Here is a 20,823-nt window from a genome sequence, read left to right as displayed (position 1 = left end):
TCGTCGAAGTGCTGCTTCCACCTTTCGATCACCTCACGTTTGTCCGTCAGTTGGCCCCCGTCCTTATCCCTGCGGATTTCGGCTTGCGGCTCGTAGCCTTTGCGGGATGCGTTGAGCTTTTGGTAGAACTTACGTGTTTCTTGTAAACGGCACAGCAGTTCTATTTCCTCGCACTCCGCTTCTTCCAGGCGGCGCTTTTTCTCCCGGAAGAGACGGGTCTGCTGCTTCCGTTTCTGTCTGTATCGCTCCACATTCTGTCGGGTTCCATGCTGCAGCATTACCGCCCGCGATACATCCTTCTTCTCTAGAACCGCTCTGCACTCTTCGTCGAACCAATCGTTTCGTCGACTCCGTTCTACGTACCCGATAATGCTCTCATCTGCGTTGTTGATGGCTGCTTTCACTGTACTCCAGCAGTCCTCTAGAGGGGCCACATCGAGCACACCTTCGTCCGGCAACGCTGCCTCGAGATTCTGCGCGTATGCGGTGGCGACATCCGGTTGCTTCAGTCGCTCTAGGTTGTACCGTGGCGGTCGCCGGTATCGTACATTGTTAATAACGGAGAGTTTTGGGCGCAGTTTAACCATCACCAGGTAGTGATCAGAGTCGATATTAGCGCCACGATAGGTCATGACGTCGATAATGTTGGAGAAGTGCCGACCGTCAATCAGAACGTGGTCGATTTGCGATTCCGTCTGCTGTGGTGATCTCCAGGTGTAACGATAAGGGAGGCTGTGTTGGAAAAAGGAACTACGTATGGCCATATTTTTGGAGGCGGCGAAATCAATGAGTCGTAGGCCGTTTTCATTCGTCTGCTGGTGGACGCTGAACTTACCAATCTTCGGACTGAATTCCTCCTTCTGGCCTACCTGAGCGTTTAGATCCCCTATGATGATCTTGACGTCGTGGTTTGGGCAGCGGTTGTACTCGCGTTCGAGCTGCGCGTAAAATGCGTCCTTGTCATCATCAGTGCTTCCGAAGTGTGGGCTCTGCATGTTTATTATGCTGAAGTTGAAGAATCGGCCCTTGATCCTCAACCTGCATATTCTTTCGTCGATCGGCCACCAGCCGATCACGCGCCCATCACAATAAAAGCTGTTTCCAGCTCACGTGTGTTGCCTCAACTCTGGTAGAAGGTATGATTACCTCTAAACGTTCACACCATAGTTCTTGTCCTGCAGCGCTACGATTCCGATCCCGCGGTTCTTCAGTATATCGGCGAGTATACGGGTGCTTCCGATGAAGTTCCGATGCAGTTCCACGTACCGAGCTTCCAATCACAAGTCCCTTTTCGTCGCTGTGGTCGACGCCATTGGTATCGGTTCGCATTCTTCTCTTGTTGATTTTCCGGTGCTAGTCTTTTTTACGGCTGGCTCGCAGGGCCTGACACCAACCCACTAAGGTAAGCTGGGCTTACCTTCCCGGAAGCTACGGGTTCTGCATTGGCATTTCCTCCAACTACAGTGCTAAATAGCTAGGCTCAAGTGCAAGACTTCGCCGGGGGTGGCGCCCTGGAGATAATATTTTACCTGAGCTTCCACCCCCAATTCGCAGAAACACGGTCTAGAATAATCACGGGAGTACTTCCTGGGAGAATTCTGCCAAGAGCTCTTGAAGGAATGCCAGACGGAACCTCTTCAGGAACCTCATAAGAAACTGTTGGGAAAATCCCAGATGGAACTTCTGAGGGAATTCTAAATAAACCCCCGAAAGAAACAAGAACTCCCTGGGAATTCCACAAGAAACTCCAGGAGGAGTCCTGGAACTTTGCAAAGGATTTCTTGGAGGAATCTTGGATGGAATTCCTGCAGAATCCCAGAAGGGCCGCATGGTGGGGTGGAACACTGTCATCATCAACCACACATAAAAAGCTGGCGAAGTCTGAATCGTAAGCAACAAGGCCGCGAAACGTCAAAGACTTTTTGCGTTAAGTATCATACAGGCGTATCTACAATGATCGATTTCTCTTTACCAATTTTTGGATGATCGCTCGGTGTGTTTCGGTGAAAGGCGACTATGACTACCAACAGAGGAGGAAAAAAATGACTAGCATCTAAAACAACTAAAGAACCGAAAATGTCGTGCCGGCCACGTTAATAATCAAAGACAAAATCAATGAGGAGAAATCGATCATTGTGGGCAAGACTTTATCTTAAACTTTACGGGAAATCGACCATTTTCAAGTTCAAGCCCCCCCCCCCCTCCCCCTATGTCACACTTTTTGTATGTGACCCTGAAATTTGTGTATGGGTCGTCACACTTTACTGAACCCCACCGAACATTCTAATAATCCTCCTTTAGTTACTGTTAGTTTTTTTCGTGGATTTCTCCGCGAATTCTTTCTGGGGTTCCTCCATGAACTTCTATCGAGAATCTTTCTCGTGAGCTCCTTCTGGGTTTCCTCCAGTTGTTTCCTTTTTTTTTCTTCAGAGAACCCCACAAATAATCTAAACATATTCCGTCGGGGACTGGAAAAATCGCAGACTAAAGAGGAATCCCTGGAAGAAGTTTTAGAGAAATCTCTAAGAGAATTCATAGAGCAAACTCTGAAAAAAAAAACTGGAGAGTTCTCTGAACTCGTTGAAGAACCTTGAAAGAAATTCCTAGCGACATCCTAGAAGAAATTTCTGCGTGAATCTCAGAGATTTCCTGGAGGAATATGGGAAGGAGTTTCTAAAGGATTCCCAATAGAAGTTCAGGAAGAAATCCTAGTGAGAACTCCTGGGATCATCTTGGATGACATCGCTGGAGGAGTCCTAAAAGAATCTTGGAAGAAACTCCGAGAATAATCACAGAAGCAACTTGAGTTGCATTATAAAAAATCATTGCATAAAATTGTGTATGCAATTCGCTGCAAAACTCGTTTTTAGCACTCGTAGTATTTATCCAACTCGGCAACCCTCGGCAAAAATCATATTTTTGCAACTCATTGCATAAATAACTATTCTAATCGCTATAAAACCACTCAATGGCACTATCAGCTGATGACTTATCGGTATAACATCAGTAGATTCGGGCGCATTTGGCTCGCTGTGATTGGCTCACGTTTCTATGGCGTATGTTACATAATCGCCATCGCTGTGGAGCGCGCAATCCCATTTCCCTATGATGTTATCTCTATTTCAAGGAATCCATGGAAAGGCTTCCAAAGACAGAACCAATAAAACGCCACGACTCGTAACTAGGGGAAAATTACGCTCTTCCACCAGGGGCAGGGGCCGACGAAATCCTTCCCGACAGAAGAGCACACGTGTTCCTCAGCTTCTGGAAGGAAGGGCAATCATAAAGAAAACTCCTATAACGCAATTACCACAACTCAACCCTACGATTCGAGATCCCCTGCCGAGCCTTTTTTTATGAAATGGTGCCTGTCAAAAGACGGCGAGGGGTAGGAAAAGAAATTCTGGCTGGCGAGCGAGGTGCCAGTGATTAGTGAGCATGTGCGAACGAACGAAGGAACAGACGAATCCAGCAGACCAGGAAAATCCGAAAGGATCTGTGACGCGCCAAAGCCGTCGTTGTCGTCGTTCTCTAAATTACCCCCTCTAAAGATTCATTTGAGGAGAACCGAAATGTAACGTTAGGAAAGAAACCCGTTTAGCAGAGGATTTGTTTATCTGAGATTGTCATGGGAAAGTGGTTTCGTTAAGAAATTAGAATATGGCGTTAATTGATTTAATTAGAAGGATTGATTTTAAGGATTTATGGCAACACTGCTTTTTGACAGTTGTGGTTTCATTCTAGTACTACACTAACAATCATGTTTTTAAATTTTATGAAGGTTAAAAAATACTGCCGTTACAAAAATGGGTTACTTATGATCTTTCATTTTTTCCAAATTATATATAATCGATAAACTGTTCCATCATTCATCGAAACTAGGCTGAAGAATATGGAAGAGAACGAGGAAAAACCTACAATTAACTCAGAATCCCTTTTCATCCCACACGCCATCCTCAACAACCTGCCGATTCACGATCCTAATAAAGTTTAAGCACAGAAAAGCAGAACAGGATCTTTTTACTTTTCTTAAAGCTTGAACAAGAATACCAGGAATTTGTCGTTGTGCAAACTGGGGATCGTGAACAGTTTTCCGAATGGGTGGATTGATTCGGACCGTTTTTTCATAACACGTTCCCCCGCACCAACAGACTACTATTCGGTACCATTTCGCTGTTCTGTCCACCAGAGGTTTGCAGATTTTTTATATTCCGATCACTCGTTTTGAAGATTGTATGAAATACTCTGTAGGAGTGTTTCCGGTAGTTTCGTCAGGCGACATTTTTGATAAGTGTTTGGAGAAATTCTACAAAAATATGGCAAATGCTCCGGCGGTCAAAGCCTGAGAACCACAAACGAGACGATGAGCACCATAGGGGATTGGATCCTTTTTTCACATCCAGAGCCATCAGGAGCAGCATTCTCCGTTATTGGTTGGTTCAGATGTTTCCTTGCACCGTCCTTCCTACCCAACAACGTTATAGCTAGGTAGATACCTACGTACGTAGTGGCTGCAGCAACGAACGGTGCAGCAGCCCAAAGTGGCGGTGACGACGATCAAGATGAACGACGATCGAGAACCACATGCAACTTCTTCCCGTCCCGTCCCGGGCCCGGGTGAGATGCGTGGGAATTCGAACATGTGCAAGATATTACGGTTTCAGAAAATTTCTTTTCTTCGCGGTGACGACCCCGAAAGGAGAGCGAGGGAAAGGAAAGAAAAAAAAAAACTACGCTCAAGAATGGAAAAGTTTTTGTTTGTACGAAAAAGTAAAAGGTTTTTGCTTCTTATTCTACTGGGATGTTTCTCTGGTTTTGGCCTATGGATGATGGTGAGGAATGATGGTATGGCAGTTTGAGTTTTTCTCCGGCTCAATTAGATTTTTTTGAGATCATCATTGGTTTTTTGGCTTGTTTTGTCTCCGGTTCGGTTCCGTTTTACGCTACATTACAATTAATTAAGAAATTTCAAACATTTTTTTCCGCGGTTGCTAATATCTTTCATGGCAAGAGTAATGTTGTTTTATGGGGCGACACCGCAAAATGGTCCGGGCACCATTGGAGAAGCCGTAACATATATTGTGAATATTATAATCCTCAACTCTCAAAACTTTAAGCAAAGTAGTAACTAAAACACGTCTAATTTCGGTTCCGTGGAAACATTTGTACTTAGGTTCACTGGTGACCGCCAACAACGGTACTAGCAAATAAATGAAGAGACACATTGTAGCAGGAAATCGAGCTTACTTTGGACTACATGATCGAACAAAGCTCGTCGTCACACGAAGTTAACTATCTACAAAACGCTGATTAGACCGGTAGTCCTCTATGGGCACGAAGCATGGACTCTACGCGCAGAGAACCAACACGCCCTTGAAGTTTCTGAACGAAAGGTGCTGCGTACCATCTACGGTGGAGTGCAGATGGAAGACGGGACTTGGAGAAGGCGAATGAACCACGAGCTGCATCAGCTGCTGAGAGAACCAACCATCGTCCATCTCGCGAAAATCGGGAAGCTACGGTGGGCGGGTCACGTCATCAGGATGTCGAATAGCTACCCGACTAAAATGGTTCTCGACTGCAGTATGACTGGTACAAGAAGGCATGGTGCGCAGCGAGTCAGGTGGATCGATCTACGGACCTTTTGCAGATTGCGGAACTGCAGACGCGCAGCCATATACCGAGTAGAATGGAAATGACTCCTACGTACATAAGAAGACACTCAGGCCTTAGTCTGAGGTAAGGTAAGGTAAGGTAAGGCAAGGAAACATTTAGTCTAGTTTGATCTAGTCTACACATACACTGTGTAACACAACCCCTCATTGAAATACCTAAAAAAATGACAGAGTTCGTCCATCAGCTTGCAGTACAAGGGGAATGTATAATATGCATTAAAGCGGATAGGTTTACTGTGTCACATCAGCGGACGGAATCGCAAGTCGACCAGTTTCTGGTTGCCGATCTTTGATATTTTCGCCGTCAGGGCCTATCCTGTCGCTAACATCTAGCCACTACCTGTTGATGGTCGAACTGCACAAAAAACTCGCCGTTATCAACATTGTACGATACCGGCGCCCGCCACGGTACAACTTAGGTGGTTCCTCGGATTATGTGAGGATCAACCCACTAAAAACTCATTCTCTCTCTTCCTTACCTTTACAGTACGCCCGTTAAGGATGACTTCGAGAAGGCGGGGGACCGTAAATGAGTAACTATCTACAAAGGGTGGCGAATTAGGGTGCCCGGTTCTAGAAGTGTGCGATAAGACAAGTGTCAGAAAGGTCAATCGCATAATTCCGGTCAGAAGCACCCCTCAGTACGTGCCAATTAGTGCCAGATCTAAACTATAACGGGCCACCCTTGTGCGAAAAGTGGATTTTAGAACCAAATCCGAAATTACGGGAAGTCCCGCGCGTGTGTAAAGACCTCGAGCGACATCTATTCACCTCCTCCGTCGCAAGTTTCCGAGTGCTGACCGTCAGTGAGTGTATAGAAGAGCGGACACCTAAGATGCTCTCCGCCGCGTGTGCCAAGACGACCCTCTAGCCCTATAAATCGGTCTCGACGCCCCCAATCTCCTCCATCGGTTGTAGCGACGCTGTAAGCGGAGTGACGGCGCGGGCCCACCCTAAGATTCCCTCGAACGGCAGAGTAGGCAGCCCCTGAGGTTATGGTAAGTTGCATGCAAATCCGTAAGTTATACCAGTTACGCCTTTAGTTGTTCATTCTCCCCTGGAGGCTCGGGTCCTGGCTAGTACTTTGAACTTAGAATCCGTTGAACTCAAGCTCCTAGATTAGCTAGGGGGGGGGGGGGGGGTTTGGGCAACCCAACTAGCTGTTGTTCGGCTCGCCATTTTTTTCAGTAGTTCAAGTACGATTCGAGAAACCGTGGAAGTAAAGAGATCCCACTTGTCCATCCCCGTACACATCCTTTCAACAATGTTGTCAGGCGTGATATCTCTACCGCATAACTCCTGCATACCTTTGCTCCACGAAACGTGGACATTCAAAGAGCACATGCTTCGCGGTCTCGTCGCAGTCTGCACACTCCGGACATGCGGGGGAGCCTGCGTGTCCGGATTTATGCAGATACCACCTAAAGCACCCATGTCCTGACAGAAATTGAGTCAAGTGGAAGTTCACCTCGCCTGCTCGTCCACTTGGTCACGCTCGGTATGAGCCTGTGTGTCCATCTACCCTTGCTGGAGGAATCCCATTTCCTCTGTCATTTCAGCATAGACGAGGTTCTGGCGATTCACCTCGCGCCTCGTATGCCGCGTCGCTCGAAGTATTCTTCATTATCTGCCACCACTAAAGCTATGGGCATTATGCCCGCTAGCACACATACCGCGTCCTTAGAGATCGTACGGTATGCACTGACCACTCTAAGGCACATCAACGTGTGGGTACCGTAATCCGGGGTCAAATTGATCACTTTAAAGCAACTTTTGCGGATAACATCAGTGCCTGTTCAAATATTACCAAAAGAATTTCTGAAAAACCAGTACCCTGTGGATCTCCATGTGACAGAATTTTGTTCAACAAATTTTAGCTTTAAGTTAAATAACTCCAAATATCAAAATACTGGAAATGCCAATTTGGGGCGAAATCGATCAGTATACAATTAAGCATCGGTTGGAAAAGAATATTTCCTTCTCCGCTTAATTTCGCTCTTCTTAAACCGAATAAGGCGTCTAAAATCTTACAACTAGTGTATTTAATACTTTAAATGCAAAATTAAATTTTGAAATTTCCCCTTAAACTTCTAAAGGTAGGCAATTTTATTTAAAATAAGTGATTTCGATCACAATAAATAACTATTTCCTCATAAATTAACTTTTTATAACTATTTCTTGTACTGATTAACTGCATAACATCCCAACCAAAGCTCCACAAAAATGTAAAAACAGAGAATTTACGGGAAGTCCTATTAGCAATTGATTGTTTAGTAGCAATGATTTCAACTAAATGAAAAATACATTGCAAATTCCTTGAAAAAATAAGGAAAAACTTACTTTTTTCTAAAAAATTAAAAGTCTACACTCATCTCTAGATATCTACGAATCAGATGACGTAAAAAGTTTAAGGTCATTACGACGCTTAAGAGTTCCTAGTATGGAATTACAATGCAGTACCCGAGTGATCAATTTCACCCCGGTTTACGGTACTCTCAAGTCGCTTCACGTTTCGATTGACCCTTAGCGCCTTCGACTATGCAGCTGCGCAATACCGTAGTATGGAGACCGCTACTGCCACGAGCAGCTTACGCTTACTCGAGTGTACTGCCGAGCTATTTGACATTATCTGTCAACGCCATTACCGCCGTGTTTGACTTTTTGCAGGCATATTCTACATGGATTCCGAGTTTCAGCTTATTGTCGATCATGACTCTCAATTGCTCCAGAGAGCGCTTAGAGTTGACATTAAATCCACCTGCGATGACCACTGGCACTGCCTGTTGTTCAGACTTGCGGTTGTTCACTACCACTACCTCCGTTTTGTGGTGCGCAAGTTCCAAATGCCTCGACCCCATCCAGTCCTCCACAATGCCAATTGGGTGCGTTGCTGTCAGTTCCATTTCCTCTATTGACTCACCGTATACCACGAGGGTAATATCATCGGTAAAGCCGACCAGCTTTACGTCCGGTGGAAGTTTGAGCCTCAAAACGCCATCATACACCGCATTCCATAGCAACGGGCTTAGGATGAAGCCCTGATGTACTTCTGCGGTGACAAGTGCGGTGATGTTGTAGCTATTCTCGCCTTCCTCGGTGTCATAGATTAGCACCCTATTCTGGAAGTAGCTCTCCAGTATTCGGCATAAGCTGTCCGGGACTCCTATTTAGGTGATATATGGCGCACTCGATGGCGGCCCAGCTGACGCTGTTGAACACATTCTTTACGTCCAGCGTAACGACCGCGCAATAGCGGATTCCCATTCTCTTTTTTTAGAGCGCTATCTCGGCCGATTTAGTTACAACCTGTAACCGTTCGGTTCCCAGTTTACACTTGCTGGCTCCACCGCAAGTCCCTTTTCCTTTCCCCTCCCGACTACAACCCTGAAAATAAACAAAATACACATGCAGAGGCAGTTGGCACTCACTGGTTAATGATTTGTCAGTGAGTGAGCCTGTTTCACTTTCCCGTGTTCCTGACATTGATGCCAGACAAAAGTCGTGCAGTTTGAGCGTGGGTAAAATAAACCCACTAATACTTATTGAATTCTCACTGACAGATGACGCTAGTGACCAGCGGACATTAGGGTGTGGAAACATGAACATAAAATTAACATAGCTGTCAAAAATAAAAATAAAATAATAATAGTAAGAATTGATTTCTATGAAGGGGAAGTTTTATAAAAGCCTCCTTGTTGGCAGAAGACGCTCTCTTTTTAATACCGATCCTCGAAAGGAATTGTAGTGCGCGCGCGAATAGTGTAATAATTCGAGGTTAGAATAATTGTTAAAAAGAAACCTCTTAGTGGTGAAAATTTCTATAATTTTGTGTTGTCTTTTCTTTAAATTTAGGATCAAAGTACAGAGTTGTTTGTCAGCATAAGTGTTAATAATTGCCATGCAGAAACAAACAATTGGTTAGTAGTGTTAATAAGTGTTAGTACAAACATAAAAATTAATGTGTGTTAAAATTCATAGAACAAATAACAATAATGTAGCGGGAGGCGTTACAACCGTTAGTGCGACGAAGAAAATATTCAATAGGGATGGCGGATATTTGACGGAACGATCCGTCACCGAACGCCATCGTTTGTCATCCGACAATTGTCACGGCATGAGTGGGGAAAATGAAGAGAAAAAAAAACAACAGATGATGGAATGTAGTGATGCAAATTGTGCTAGAGCGGGAATTTGATTAAATATTGAAATAGTCGATATCTTACGTGAATTTACTAGTGGCAACTTGACCAAATGAACTCTGTTAATAGTTACTAGTGAGTCAAACATGAAAATTATTTATTCTTATGCGAAAAATATGTGAATTCCTTAAAATCATGATTTTAGGTTAGATTCCATGCACTATTTCCCTGTTAGGGCTTTATATTTGCGCTAAAATTAGAACTTAAACTATATTTGCCATGCAACAGTAAGTAAAACTACATCCTATTGTTAAACTTAAGACTAAGAACTTAAAATCGACTTACTAGGTATACTGACTAGAACGATAATTGGGCGGTAACAAGGACAGGGACGTTGAGACTAGAGTCACTGAAATGTGAGTACAACACGATATGAATGATGAATCATGGGATGTAATTGGAAACTTTATATTTTAGCTTTAAAGCGTTTTGCTGAATAAATTATGGATTTCGCTACTAAGACAGTGACCCGTTTTTCCTGCGTCTTACACCGTGCCAACAATCTTTAAAGATTTCAACTCGTTGGAATCGTGCTGCTGAGTAAGTACTGCATGGTTCGTAGAGGTCAAACAGAGGGTGAATTCACGATGCCTACTACTACGCGATCCGCGGCTAAAGCCAGCGCGGAGGAACATCAGTGCATTTGTGGGATATGCAAAAACCCCCACCACGTAGCAGAGATGGTAGCTTGCGAGCGATGTCGTCGTTGGTACCATCGTACGTGTGCGGGAGTGGCTGAGAGTTTCAACGGCAGGTGGGCATGCAAAGATTGCATCTCGGTGGTGACCATCAGCGAAGCCTCAATATCAGGACGGACTAGCAGCACATCCAGATCTACACGGGTTCAGCTGCAACTAATGCGATTAGAGGAGGAGAAAAGGGCCCAGGAGAAGCTGATTCTGGAGCAGCAGGAGCAGGATCGTATCCTTCAGGAGAAGGCTCGGGCCGCAAAGGCTGCGCTGGATAAGAAATACCTAGACGAGAAGTATGCTTTGCTTTTGGCCGATGCCGAGGATGATGATGCTGGGAGTCATAGAAGTCGTCGAAGTCGTTCGAGCCGCAACAGCCAGGTGCAACAATGGATCCATGGGCTGGAAGGAGCCGCCAAAGAAAACCCCACTCCTGAAAATGTCGACGATATCTTCCCTCCGATTTCGGTTAGCAATCACGTTAATATAGACGATGGAGCGTGCGGTGGAGGAATGCTAGCGAAGTACACTGGAACAGTTCCGAAAATTCCACAGAATCCGATGAACGTAGCAGCGAGCAGGGAATTAGATCAATTTTCGTCCAGGCCTGCAATTGGATGGGTCGCAGACAACGTTGGTACTGAGGGAATGAGTACTACAGCCGGAATGAAAGACCCGATCACAGCATCAACTCCTATTCGATCGGATGGTGTAGGTAGGCAGCCGACGGCGCGAAGTGTGATACAAACGCAATCATCTATGTACATACAGCCAGTGTTGACACAGCCGGTGTATACACAGTCGGTGTTTGCACAACCAATGCAACCTCCACCCGTTCAGCCGAAGCTCGTCCCACGACCACCACTACCAACGTTCTTGTTCCAAGAACCAATTTCAAGGCCATCAGCTGACCACGTACGTTCGTCGCTCCCGCCGATAAGTGAGTCCCCGCTGCTACAGTCGAGAGTCGGACAATGTACACAGTTACCGTCGTCGAATCCTGCACCACAACAGCCACAAACATCTCGTACGTTGGTATCGCCACCGTCACAGCCATCGCAGGTAGTGCAGTCGTCGATTGATGCTTCCATCCAGTTAGCTGAGCAAATATCGAGCATGCAACTATCACCAACGACAAGGGCGTCGTTCTCTCAGCTGTCGTCTCGGCAGCCGCACACACTGGCGTCGGCGATGTGCGATCAGCTCGTTGAGCAATCGCAGCCTCCATCTGTGTTGCGAGAATCAATTTCGTATACCCCGCAACCACAGCACTCATCCAATCCGGAGAGATTGGCCTCGCAATCACCGATCCATCAGACGACGTCGTCAGTGTCGTTGCAACAACAGAACGAGCCATATGCTGCCCAGCTGCAGCAAATGCAGAATCAGCAGGCGATGTGGGGCCAATTCCAGCAGCAGTTGTCGGCCAGACAGGTAGTGCCGAAAGAGCTCCCTGTTTTTTCTGGTTGCCCAGAAGAATGGCCACTTTTTGTGAGCAGCTTTCGCAATTCCACTGCAATGTGTGGATATTCTCAAGCCGAGAATCTTATGAGACTCCAGAAGTGCCTCAAGGGTAGAGCACTAGAGGCTGTTCGGAGTAATTTGTTGCTGCCCTCCTCGGTCCCGAAAGTAATGGAGACTTTGGAGACATTATTCGGGAGCCCAGAGCGATTAGTTCAGTCGCTGCTCAACAAGGTGCGCAGCGTTCCTACTCCAAAGGCCGAAAGGCTCGAAAGCTTGGTAAACTTTGGTTTGGTCGTACAGAACCTCGTTGGCCATCTGAAGGCTGCCAACCAGCAAGCCCATCTGTCCAATCCAACCCTGCTGCAGGAGCTGGTGGATAAGCTGCCGCCACACCTTCGATTAGATTGGGCTTTGTACAAAAGGAACGCTGGACTCATCGATTTGGGAACGTTTTGTGATTACATGAGTGCCATCACGTCAGCCGCGAGTGATGTGGCCCACTTCACCGATTTTGAGGGACCTCGCACTGGCGGGCACGAGAAGCAGAGGAAGGATAAGGCCTACATCAACGCTCACGTTTCTGCCGAACCACGAAGGATCGAGCCGCATGGAACGAAGGTGGAGAGCCAAGAAAGACCTTGCTATGTCTGCCAGAGTGTGAAGCACCGTATCAGGGACTGCAACAAGTTCAAGTCCTTGTCATTCGGGGATCGTATGAAGGCGGTGGAAAACCATCAACTTTGCTTGGTTTGCTTGGTGCCGCATGGAAAGTGGTCCTGTAAATCAACACGTACCTGTGGAATTGGAGACTGCACCAAGAAGCATCACCCAGCGCTGCACCCAAGTCAACAATCGACGGCCAAACCAACGAATTCTGAGAGTTCTGGAGCACGATCGAAATCGGATGCCGTCGTGAACATCCATCGGTGGAATCACAAGACTACGATGTTCCGTATAGTACCAGTGGTATTGCACGGAAGGGAAGCCAAGATCTCCACCTTTGCATTCCTCGATGAAGGTTCATCGTCTACACTGATTGACCAGGAGGTAGCTGACCTGTTGAACCTTGACGGTAAACGGCAACCGTTGTGTTTGACATGGACTTCGAAGGTTTCTCGTCACGAAACTGAGTCTAGAGTGGTTTCACTGAGGATTTCTGGGAAAGAAGGCAGCGAAAGTTTCCCTCTGTCGGGTGTCAGCACTGTACGTCAGCTGGATCTTCCAACACAGACACTACAGTATGATGAATTGTCGCGTCGGTATCCGTATTTGGCCGGACTTCCGGTTAACAGCTACGAGGACGCTATTCCAAGGATCCTGATTGGGTTGGACAACATGAAGCTCTCGTTGCCTCTCAAGGTACGAGAAGGACGGCGCAGCGGACCAGTGGCAGCGAAAACTAGATTGGGATGGACTGTCTTCGGAAGCACTGACGGCACTAAAGTGGACTTTCGGTCCCCAGTATTGCACATCTGCAAGAGCACTGAGGAAACCGACCTGCACGACCTGGTGAAAGGTTACTTCGCAATGGAGAACCTTGGCGTTTCCGTAGCGGAAGGACCAGAAGCAGAAGAAGATCGACGAGCGAAGGAGATTCTACGGCGAACGACGATCAAGCGTGCCGACGGGCACTACGAAACCGGGTTACTGTGGCGGTACGATTCAGTGGAATTACCATCGAGCTACGGCATGGCCGAACGTCGTTTGCTTTGCCTGGAGCGGAAGCTGAGATCTAATCCAGAACTGCAAGCGAGCTTGGAAAGGCAAATTTCCGAATACCAGGATAAAGGCTATGCTCACAAAGCAACGCCTCAGGAGTTGGCAAATAGTGATCCGCACCGTACATGGTATCTTCCACTAGGAGTGGTAACGAACCCACGCAAGCCAGGGAAAGTGCGTATTATCTGGGACGCGGCCGCCAAGGCAAGTGGTGTGTCTCTCAATGATGTTCTATTGAAGGGCCCAGACCTTCTTACGTCGCTTCCAGGGGTATTGTGCCGTTTTCGTCAGCGAGAGGTGGCGATTGCAGGTGACATCCGCGAAATGTATCACCAGCTGAAGATACGGAAGGAGGACTGTCAGGCTCAGCGCTTTCTTTACCGAAGCGACCCGTCTCAGAAACCGGACGTTTTTGTGATGGATGTGGCGACCTTCGGTTCGACTTGTTCGCCCTGCTCGGCGAACTTCGTGAAAAACAAAAACGCGCTGGAGTGGAAGGAAGAATATCCAGAAGCGTCAGCGGCGGTGATAGAGAACCACTATGTGGACGATTACCTGGACAGTCGCGATACGGAGCAGGACCTGGCAATCTTGGCATCAGACGTACGGCAAATTCAGGCGGAGGCTGGATTCGAGCTACGAAACTGGCGATCGAACTCAAGAAAAGTGTTACAGTCTCTTGGAGAAGATTCGGCGATCCCAATGAAGGAATTCAACGCCGACAAGGAAAGTCAGGTGGAACGTGTTCTAGGGATGGCGTGGTTGCCGGCTGAAGATGTGTTCGTGTACTACGTCAAGTTGCCGGACGACACTGAGCGTTCAGGTTCCTGCAAGGTCATCACGAAGCGCAGTATCCTGAGGTTTGTTATGAGCGTGTTCGACCCGCTCGGACTGATTTCGAACCTCCTCGTCCACGGAAAGGTGATTGTACAAGACCTGTGGAGAGCTCAAGTAGGATGGGATGACGCTATCCCCGCAGAAATAGAGCAGAACTGGATTCGGTGGATCGAGTACCTTTCCAAGTTGGAGAAACTTCGGATTCCACGGTGTTATTTTGCCGGATACGATCCGGATAGTTTTCGTTCGTTGCAGCTCCATGTTTTTGTAGATGCAAGCGAGAGTGCTTTCGCTTCCTCTTCCAGCCGGAAAATGAGTGGCCACAGCCACAGATACCATTAGCGAACACGGAAGAAGAACTACGAGTCGTAAATGTGCATCGTGCAGAGATAATGGAACCGTTCATCGAGTGCGACCGGTTCTCCAAATGGGAACGAATACTCCGTACCACAGCATATGTGTATTCGTTCATTGATCGATGCCGGGACTTCGGTAAGCAAGGGGCTTCGCGAATCAAACAAGGATTGACACAGGACGACATGCAGCGAGCAGAGAAAGCTTTGTGGCGGCTTGCACAAGCCGACGCCTACGCCGAAGAGATAAACGTCCTGCGGAAACAGCAAGAATCAGACGAACACAGTTCGTTGAAACTCGACAGAAGCAGCACGATTCGTCAACTATCACCGTTTTTGGATAAGTTCGACGTGGTTCGTATGGCGGGACGAACTGAAGCTTCGCCGGTGGCAAGCTACGATGCGAAGTTCCCAGTAATCTTGCCGAAACATCATCGCCTGACTGAACTTCTAATCGACTGGTACCACAGACGATTCGGCCACCATAGCAACGAAACTGTGGTTAATGAAATTCGCCAGCGCTATCACATTTCCACTCTACGGACGGTGGTGCGCAAAGTTGCAAAGAAGTGTCAGTGGTGTACGGTTAACAGGGCGCTTCCTGAAGTACCCAGGATGGCTCCTCTACCGGAAGCACGTGTCACTCCGTTCGTGCGACCATTTTCATTGGTCGGCATTGATTATTTCGGCCCTTATATGATAAAAATTGGACGAAGTCAAGTGAAGCGTTGGGTGGCACTGTTCACGTGCTTAGTCGTTAGAGCGGTACACCTAGAAGTAGCCGCCTCACTGTCTACCGAATCATGTAAGCTAGCTCTTCGGCGATTCATCGCTCGTCGCGGCGCACCGTTACAAATCTTCTCCGACCACGGGACAAATTTTGTTGGCGCCAGTCGGGAGCTGGCTGATCAAGTAGCGGCAACGAACCAAGAGCTGGCGGAGACCTTCACGAATGCTAACACCCGTTGGCTTTTCGTCCCTCCATCTTCCCCGCACATGGGCGGTGCCTGGGAAAGAATGGTCAGAGCAGTTAAGGCAGCGATGGAGTCGATTAACCATGCCCGTGCGCCGTCTGAAGAAGTATTCATAACAATACTTTGTGAAGCAGAGTCAATGGTCAATTCCAGACCGTTGACATACGTTCCTCTCGAATCATCGGATCAGGAGGCTTTGACTCCAAACCATTTTATTCTCCTCAGTTCAAATGGAATCAAGCAGCCGGAGAAAGTTCCCACTACAGAAGGAGAATCACTTCGGACCGGCTGGAACTTGTGTCGCTTTATCCTGGATCAGTTCTGGGCACGGTGGATTCGGGAATATCTTCCGGATTTGACTCGGCGAACCAAGAGGTCAAGCCTATTCAGGAAGGAGACATAGTGTTCATTGTTGGAGAAACGACTCGGAATCGATGGCCGCGAGGTAAGGTCGTGAAAGTTTTTCCAGGAAGGGATGGTCGCATCAGGCAGGTGGATGTGCAGACGAGCTCAGGGGTTCTACGTCGTCCGGTGGCAAAACTCGCTGTGCTCAACGTTCTACCAACAGGTAATCCTGCTGGATCGGAGCAGCATTACGGAGAGGGGAATGTAGCGGGAGGCGTTACAACCGTTAGTGCGACGAAGAAAATATTCAATAGGGATGGCGGATATTTGACGGAACGATCCGTCACCGAACGCCATCGTTTGTCATCCGACAATTGTCACGGCATGAGTGGGGAAAATGAAGAGAAAAAAAAACAACAGATGATGGAATGTAGTGATGCAAATTGTGCTAGAGCGGGAATTTGATTAAATATTGAAATAGTCGATATCTTACGTGAATTTACTAGTGGCAACTTGACCAAATGAACTCTGTTAATAGTTACTAGTGAGTCAAACATGAAAATTATTTATTCTTATGCGAAAAATATGTGAATTCCTTAAAATCATGATTTTAGGTTAGATTCCATGCACTATTTCCCTGTTAGGGCTTTATATTTGCGCTAAAATTAGAACTTAAACTATATTTGCCATGCAACAGTAAGTAAAACTACATCCTATTGTTAAACTTAAGACTAAGAACTTAAAATCGACTTACTAGGTATACTGACTAGAACGATAATTGGGCGGTAACAAGGACAGGGACGTTGAGACTAGAGTCACTGAAATGTGAGTACAACACGATATGAATGATGAATCATGGGATGTAATTGGAAACTTTATATTTTAGCTTTAAAGCGTTTTGCTGAATAAATTATGGATTTCGCTACTAAGACAGTGACCCGTTTTTCCTGCGTCTTACACCGTGCCAACAAATAACGATCCACAACAACTGTTAAAATAGTCACTATGACTGGCTAAAATCAAGAAAAAGGTAATTATAATAAAGCTAAATAGTGAGGGTGTTTGAGGTTAGGTATGGTGCGTCACGGGTGCTAATTTCTGGTGATAAGGTCCATACCAGGGACCTTTTTCTTTTGTATTATTGTTCCAACAGTGACAGATGAACAACGGTTGACATTTCCGAAGATTGGGTAGTGGATGAGGTGGCTGTTCCGGATTTCCGTTATAATCGTCTCCGGTTCGAACAACTTGTGAGAAGCGCACGTCGGAAGAACGCCATTGTGATCCACCCGCCTTGCTGAAGCACATCCGCCATCTTCCATGTTCCGTCACCGTGAACCAATCGCCATTGTGTCCCAAAGCTTCTATGGAAGTAGCCCAACCACCAACCAACTACCGTTCGGCGATCCGTCGGCACGTGGGAAGCCAAGTGTCACGAACTGCCCCACCCTAGTTCGGTACCGTCGACATCATATCAGCCAAACCGCTACCAAGAACCGATTGCCCGATACTCCGTCGGCAATAGAAATGCCTCGCCTTCTGGCCAACTACCAAGAATTGGCCCACCCTAGTCCAGCAACCAACGGGAAGAACCAAGCAAACCCGCTACCACCACTACCAACCGTCGCCAGGATCCGGATCCAGGCTTCAAGTACCAAGCATGCGAAAGATAAGTACCCTTAAGTGACGTCACCCTTGTAAATAAACCCTATGTTATTAGATAGCTTCAGTGGTAGCCCATTATTTAGAGAGAGCAGCCCTGAATTGTAGACTTTCTCACCCCTTTTCTTTGTTCGTTGTTTCCGGGTTCCGATAGAGAACCGTTCAAGCCTCGCCTTTGGAGTGATTGGTTATTTCTTAGCGTTTGTCCCCTAAATGTTTAGTTTGGACACCCTTACTCCGACACTTGCCCCTCATGTGAGTCAGAGTTCCATTGCATACTGTTCCTGCAACGATTTAGATCTCATTCATGGCAGTGGATGTATGGGAAAGAGAAGTCATTCATCGACCCTGCAGATTCCCACCCCAGAGCTAGCGAGTTACAAACCTTAAAAGCGTCCACCGTCGATTGACCCTTCCGGAAGCCGAACTGGTTATCCGAGAGGCCAGAGTCCTCAGGTTTCTGCTCGGTAAAGACCATCAGGCTCGACAGAATGATCCGTTCCAACAGTTTTCCGGCTTTGTCCAGAAGGCAGATAGGTTCACAGTGTCCACCTCTCCGGAAATTCGCCTCTGTCATCGCATCTGGATAGCCATTCTGACCCAGGCTCTTGATGGCTACTGTCGGGATACCGTTTGGACCCGGGGCCTTGTTCAACTTAAGCAATTTCGCTTTGCGCTTGCGATGAGCTCGTCATTCGCTACCGGGGCGACCTCGCTTCGGTCGGTTTGGCCATAGGGCACGGGGGCTCATGAACTTATATCGTAGCGCGGGAACACTTTTCCACGATCTTCTGCAGCATCTCGGGGGATCGTTCTGGGGCGGGTGCTGGTTTCCAGGCTGCGATTTTTGAAGCACGCCCGCTTACGCACCTTTACCTCTTTGTTCATCGCCAGTTTAGCCGCCATGTACATAGGCCTCTCTTCGTTCCATTCTTCCCTCATCGATTCGAGCTCTTTGCATCCTCCTTCTAGCTCTTAGGCAGGATGCACGGAGTTCGGCGATTTCTGGACACTACCAGTATACCGGCTTGCGTTCATTTCTCAGAGATCGCCTTTCCATTGCGGCGTCATATGCGGCGTCGGTATTACCCTCCATAAGCAATCGCTCCATACCGGCTTATCAAAACGCAAGGTCAGCCATCTCCGGTGACGGTCGATGACCTTCGGATGTGGCCGTCTTCCTCCGTATTCCACTCTGTATCAAATTACCAGATTGTCACTGTGCGTGTATCCTTCATCGACCTTTCAGTCCGAACTAGGGTTTAGATCCGGGCTACATAAGGTCACATCAATCACAGACAAACAGACGTAACGCCTTGAACGATTTTCATGGAAATCCATCGCCCAGTTAACACTACCATCAACTGGTGGAAAAGTTGCACGAACCACTGTGTTGTGCAATATCGTCAACAGAAGGCGCTAGTGTGAAACGTCAAACGCATAGAAAAACGATGCGCGCGCCTGTGGTTGTGAAAGCCACAACTATGAAAATTGAAAATGATCGTTAAAAGCGTGGCCGATGAAAAACTCGCAAGTGTTACGTCTGTTTGTCTGTGCATCAATGATGGACTCTGCACCGTTCCTACTGTAGGTATTTTTGTCGCCTACATTCACGATATTCACGTTCAGTCTAGCCATAGCTTCGAGTAGAACCCAGCCTCTCGCGGTAGTCAAGCAGCTACCCCATTCAATCGCCCTTTGAAGTCTCCACCGACGACCACGGGATTCAATCCCACTATTACGCATGATAGCGAATTCAACACAGACGAGAACTGGTCTATCAGCCACCTGGGAGGGGCATAACAACTGCAGTAGTACATCCTGTTGAAGGCCTCGTGTGACGTGGAAATAATTTCATGGACTGGAAAACGACCGGTTGTACAGATCGCTATTAGCTTGGCCTTATTCACTACCCGCTACTCAGTGTCCGTTATCGGGAGGGATGCGGTATGGGTCCGATAGTACGGCGATGTCTGTATTTGACTCCGGGACTGTCTCTCACAGCAACTGTTATGCGGCTTTTCCGCTTTTCAGTGGTTCAGGTTTAGCTATGTAACCTGCATTGTCGTGCTCCTCGCGTGCCTGGACATTTAGGCCTGCCCGTCGTGTAACCCATGTTCACCATGAAAATCAGACATATTGGTGCCGATTAGCACTCCTTGGCGATGTGGCCTTCCACTCCGTACTTGCTGCAGAGTTTGCTCCTATCGAGGCCTTCACACGCCCACGACTTATGTCCTTGCTCAAGGCAATTGAAGCACGCCACTGGCGTCTCGTGTATGCTGAGCGGGCACACTGACCAGCCTACCTTGATCTTGCCAACTACAGTCGCCTTGTTCACCTCCACTACGGGGACCTTGATCGTGGCGATCTGCGTGCCTGCGGGGTCCTTTCGCGGGCATATCGATGCATTTGGTGCATCTGCCCCGCGCTGCTGTTTAAATGTGGCAGGGACTTGGGCTCAGAGCTTCTCTGCGCCGGTGTGATTCCGTCGCCCTTAGGGCGCTTACCTGCACTTTTTCGCCTAATACATAAATTGATGAAATTCAAATAACTCAACGTACATATGTACAGATGGGTAAATTATTGGTTAAATTGGGAAAAAAATCCACAGCTCAGGTGAGATTTGAACTCACGACCCTTATTCGCTAGACAAGTGCTTTACCAACTAAGCTACCGAGCCAACAGTTTCAAACAATAAACAAATCGCTTTCGCTCTTCGTACATATGTACAACAGAGATGGTTATATTTGCGGTTTAGGGGAAGATGATATAGATCGATGAGATTAGAATTGAACCTTAACACAACTAAGTTGCCGGGTCATTAATTGGCTCGGTAGCTTAGTTGGTAAAGCACTTGTCTAGCGAATAAGGGTCGTGAGTTCAAATCTCACCTGAGCTGTGGA

At 47.2% G+C, this 20,823-nt stretch overlaps 2 protein-coding genes across 2 annotated transcripts; both read left to right on the top strand.

Moving 5' to 3' along the window:
- Positions 1 to 9,674: 9,674 nt before the first annotated feature.
- LOC134291033 (uncharacterized) lies at positions 9,675 to 14,925 on the top strand. The gene is made up of 2 exons (XM_062858291.1): positions 9,675 to 9,949; positions 10,020 to 14,925. Exon 2 carries the CDS (start codon positions 10,426 to 10,428, stop codon positions 14,923 to 14,925), a length of 4,500 nt encoding a protein of 1,499 aa, XP_062714275.1. The 5' UTR covers positions 9,675 to 9,949; positions 10,020 to 10,425.
- Positions 14,926 to 14,975: 50 nt separating this feature from the next.
- Positions 14,976 to 16,313, top strand: LOC134291031 (uncharacterized). Its single transcript, XM_062858290.1, has one exon. It carries the CDS (start codon positions 14,976 to 14,978, stop codon positions 16,311 to 16,313), a length of 1,338 nt encoding a protein of 445 aa, XP_062714274.1.
- Positions 16,314 to 20,823: the final 4,510 nt, after the last annotated feature.

Source organism: Aedes albopictus, chromosome 3 (assembly GCF_035046485.1).
Source record: "Aedes albopictus strain Foshan chromosome 3, AalbF5, whole genome shotgun sequence".
In the NCBI taxonomy this organism is placed as follows: domain Eukaryota; kingdom Metazoa; phylum Arthropoda; class Insecta; order Diptera; family Culicidae; genus Aedes; species Aedes albopictus.
The sequence above is the reverse complement of the archived record's forward strand: the minus strand, read 5'-3'. Positions and strand labels throughout refer to the sequence as shown.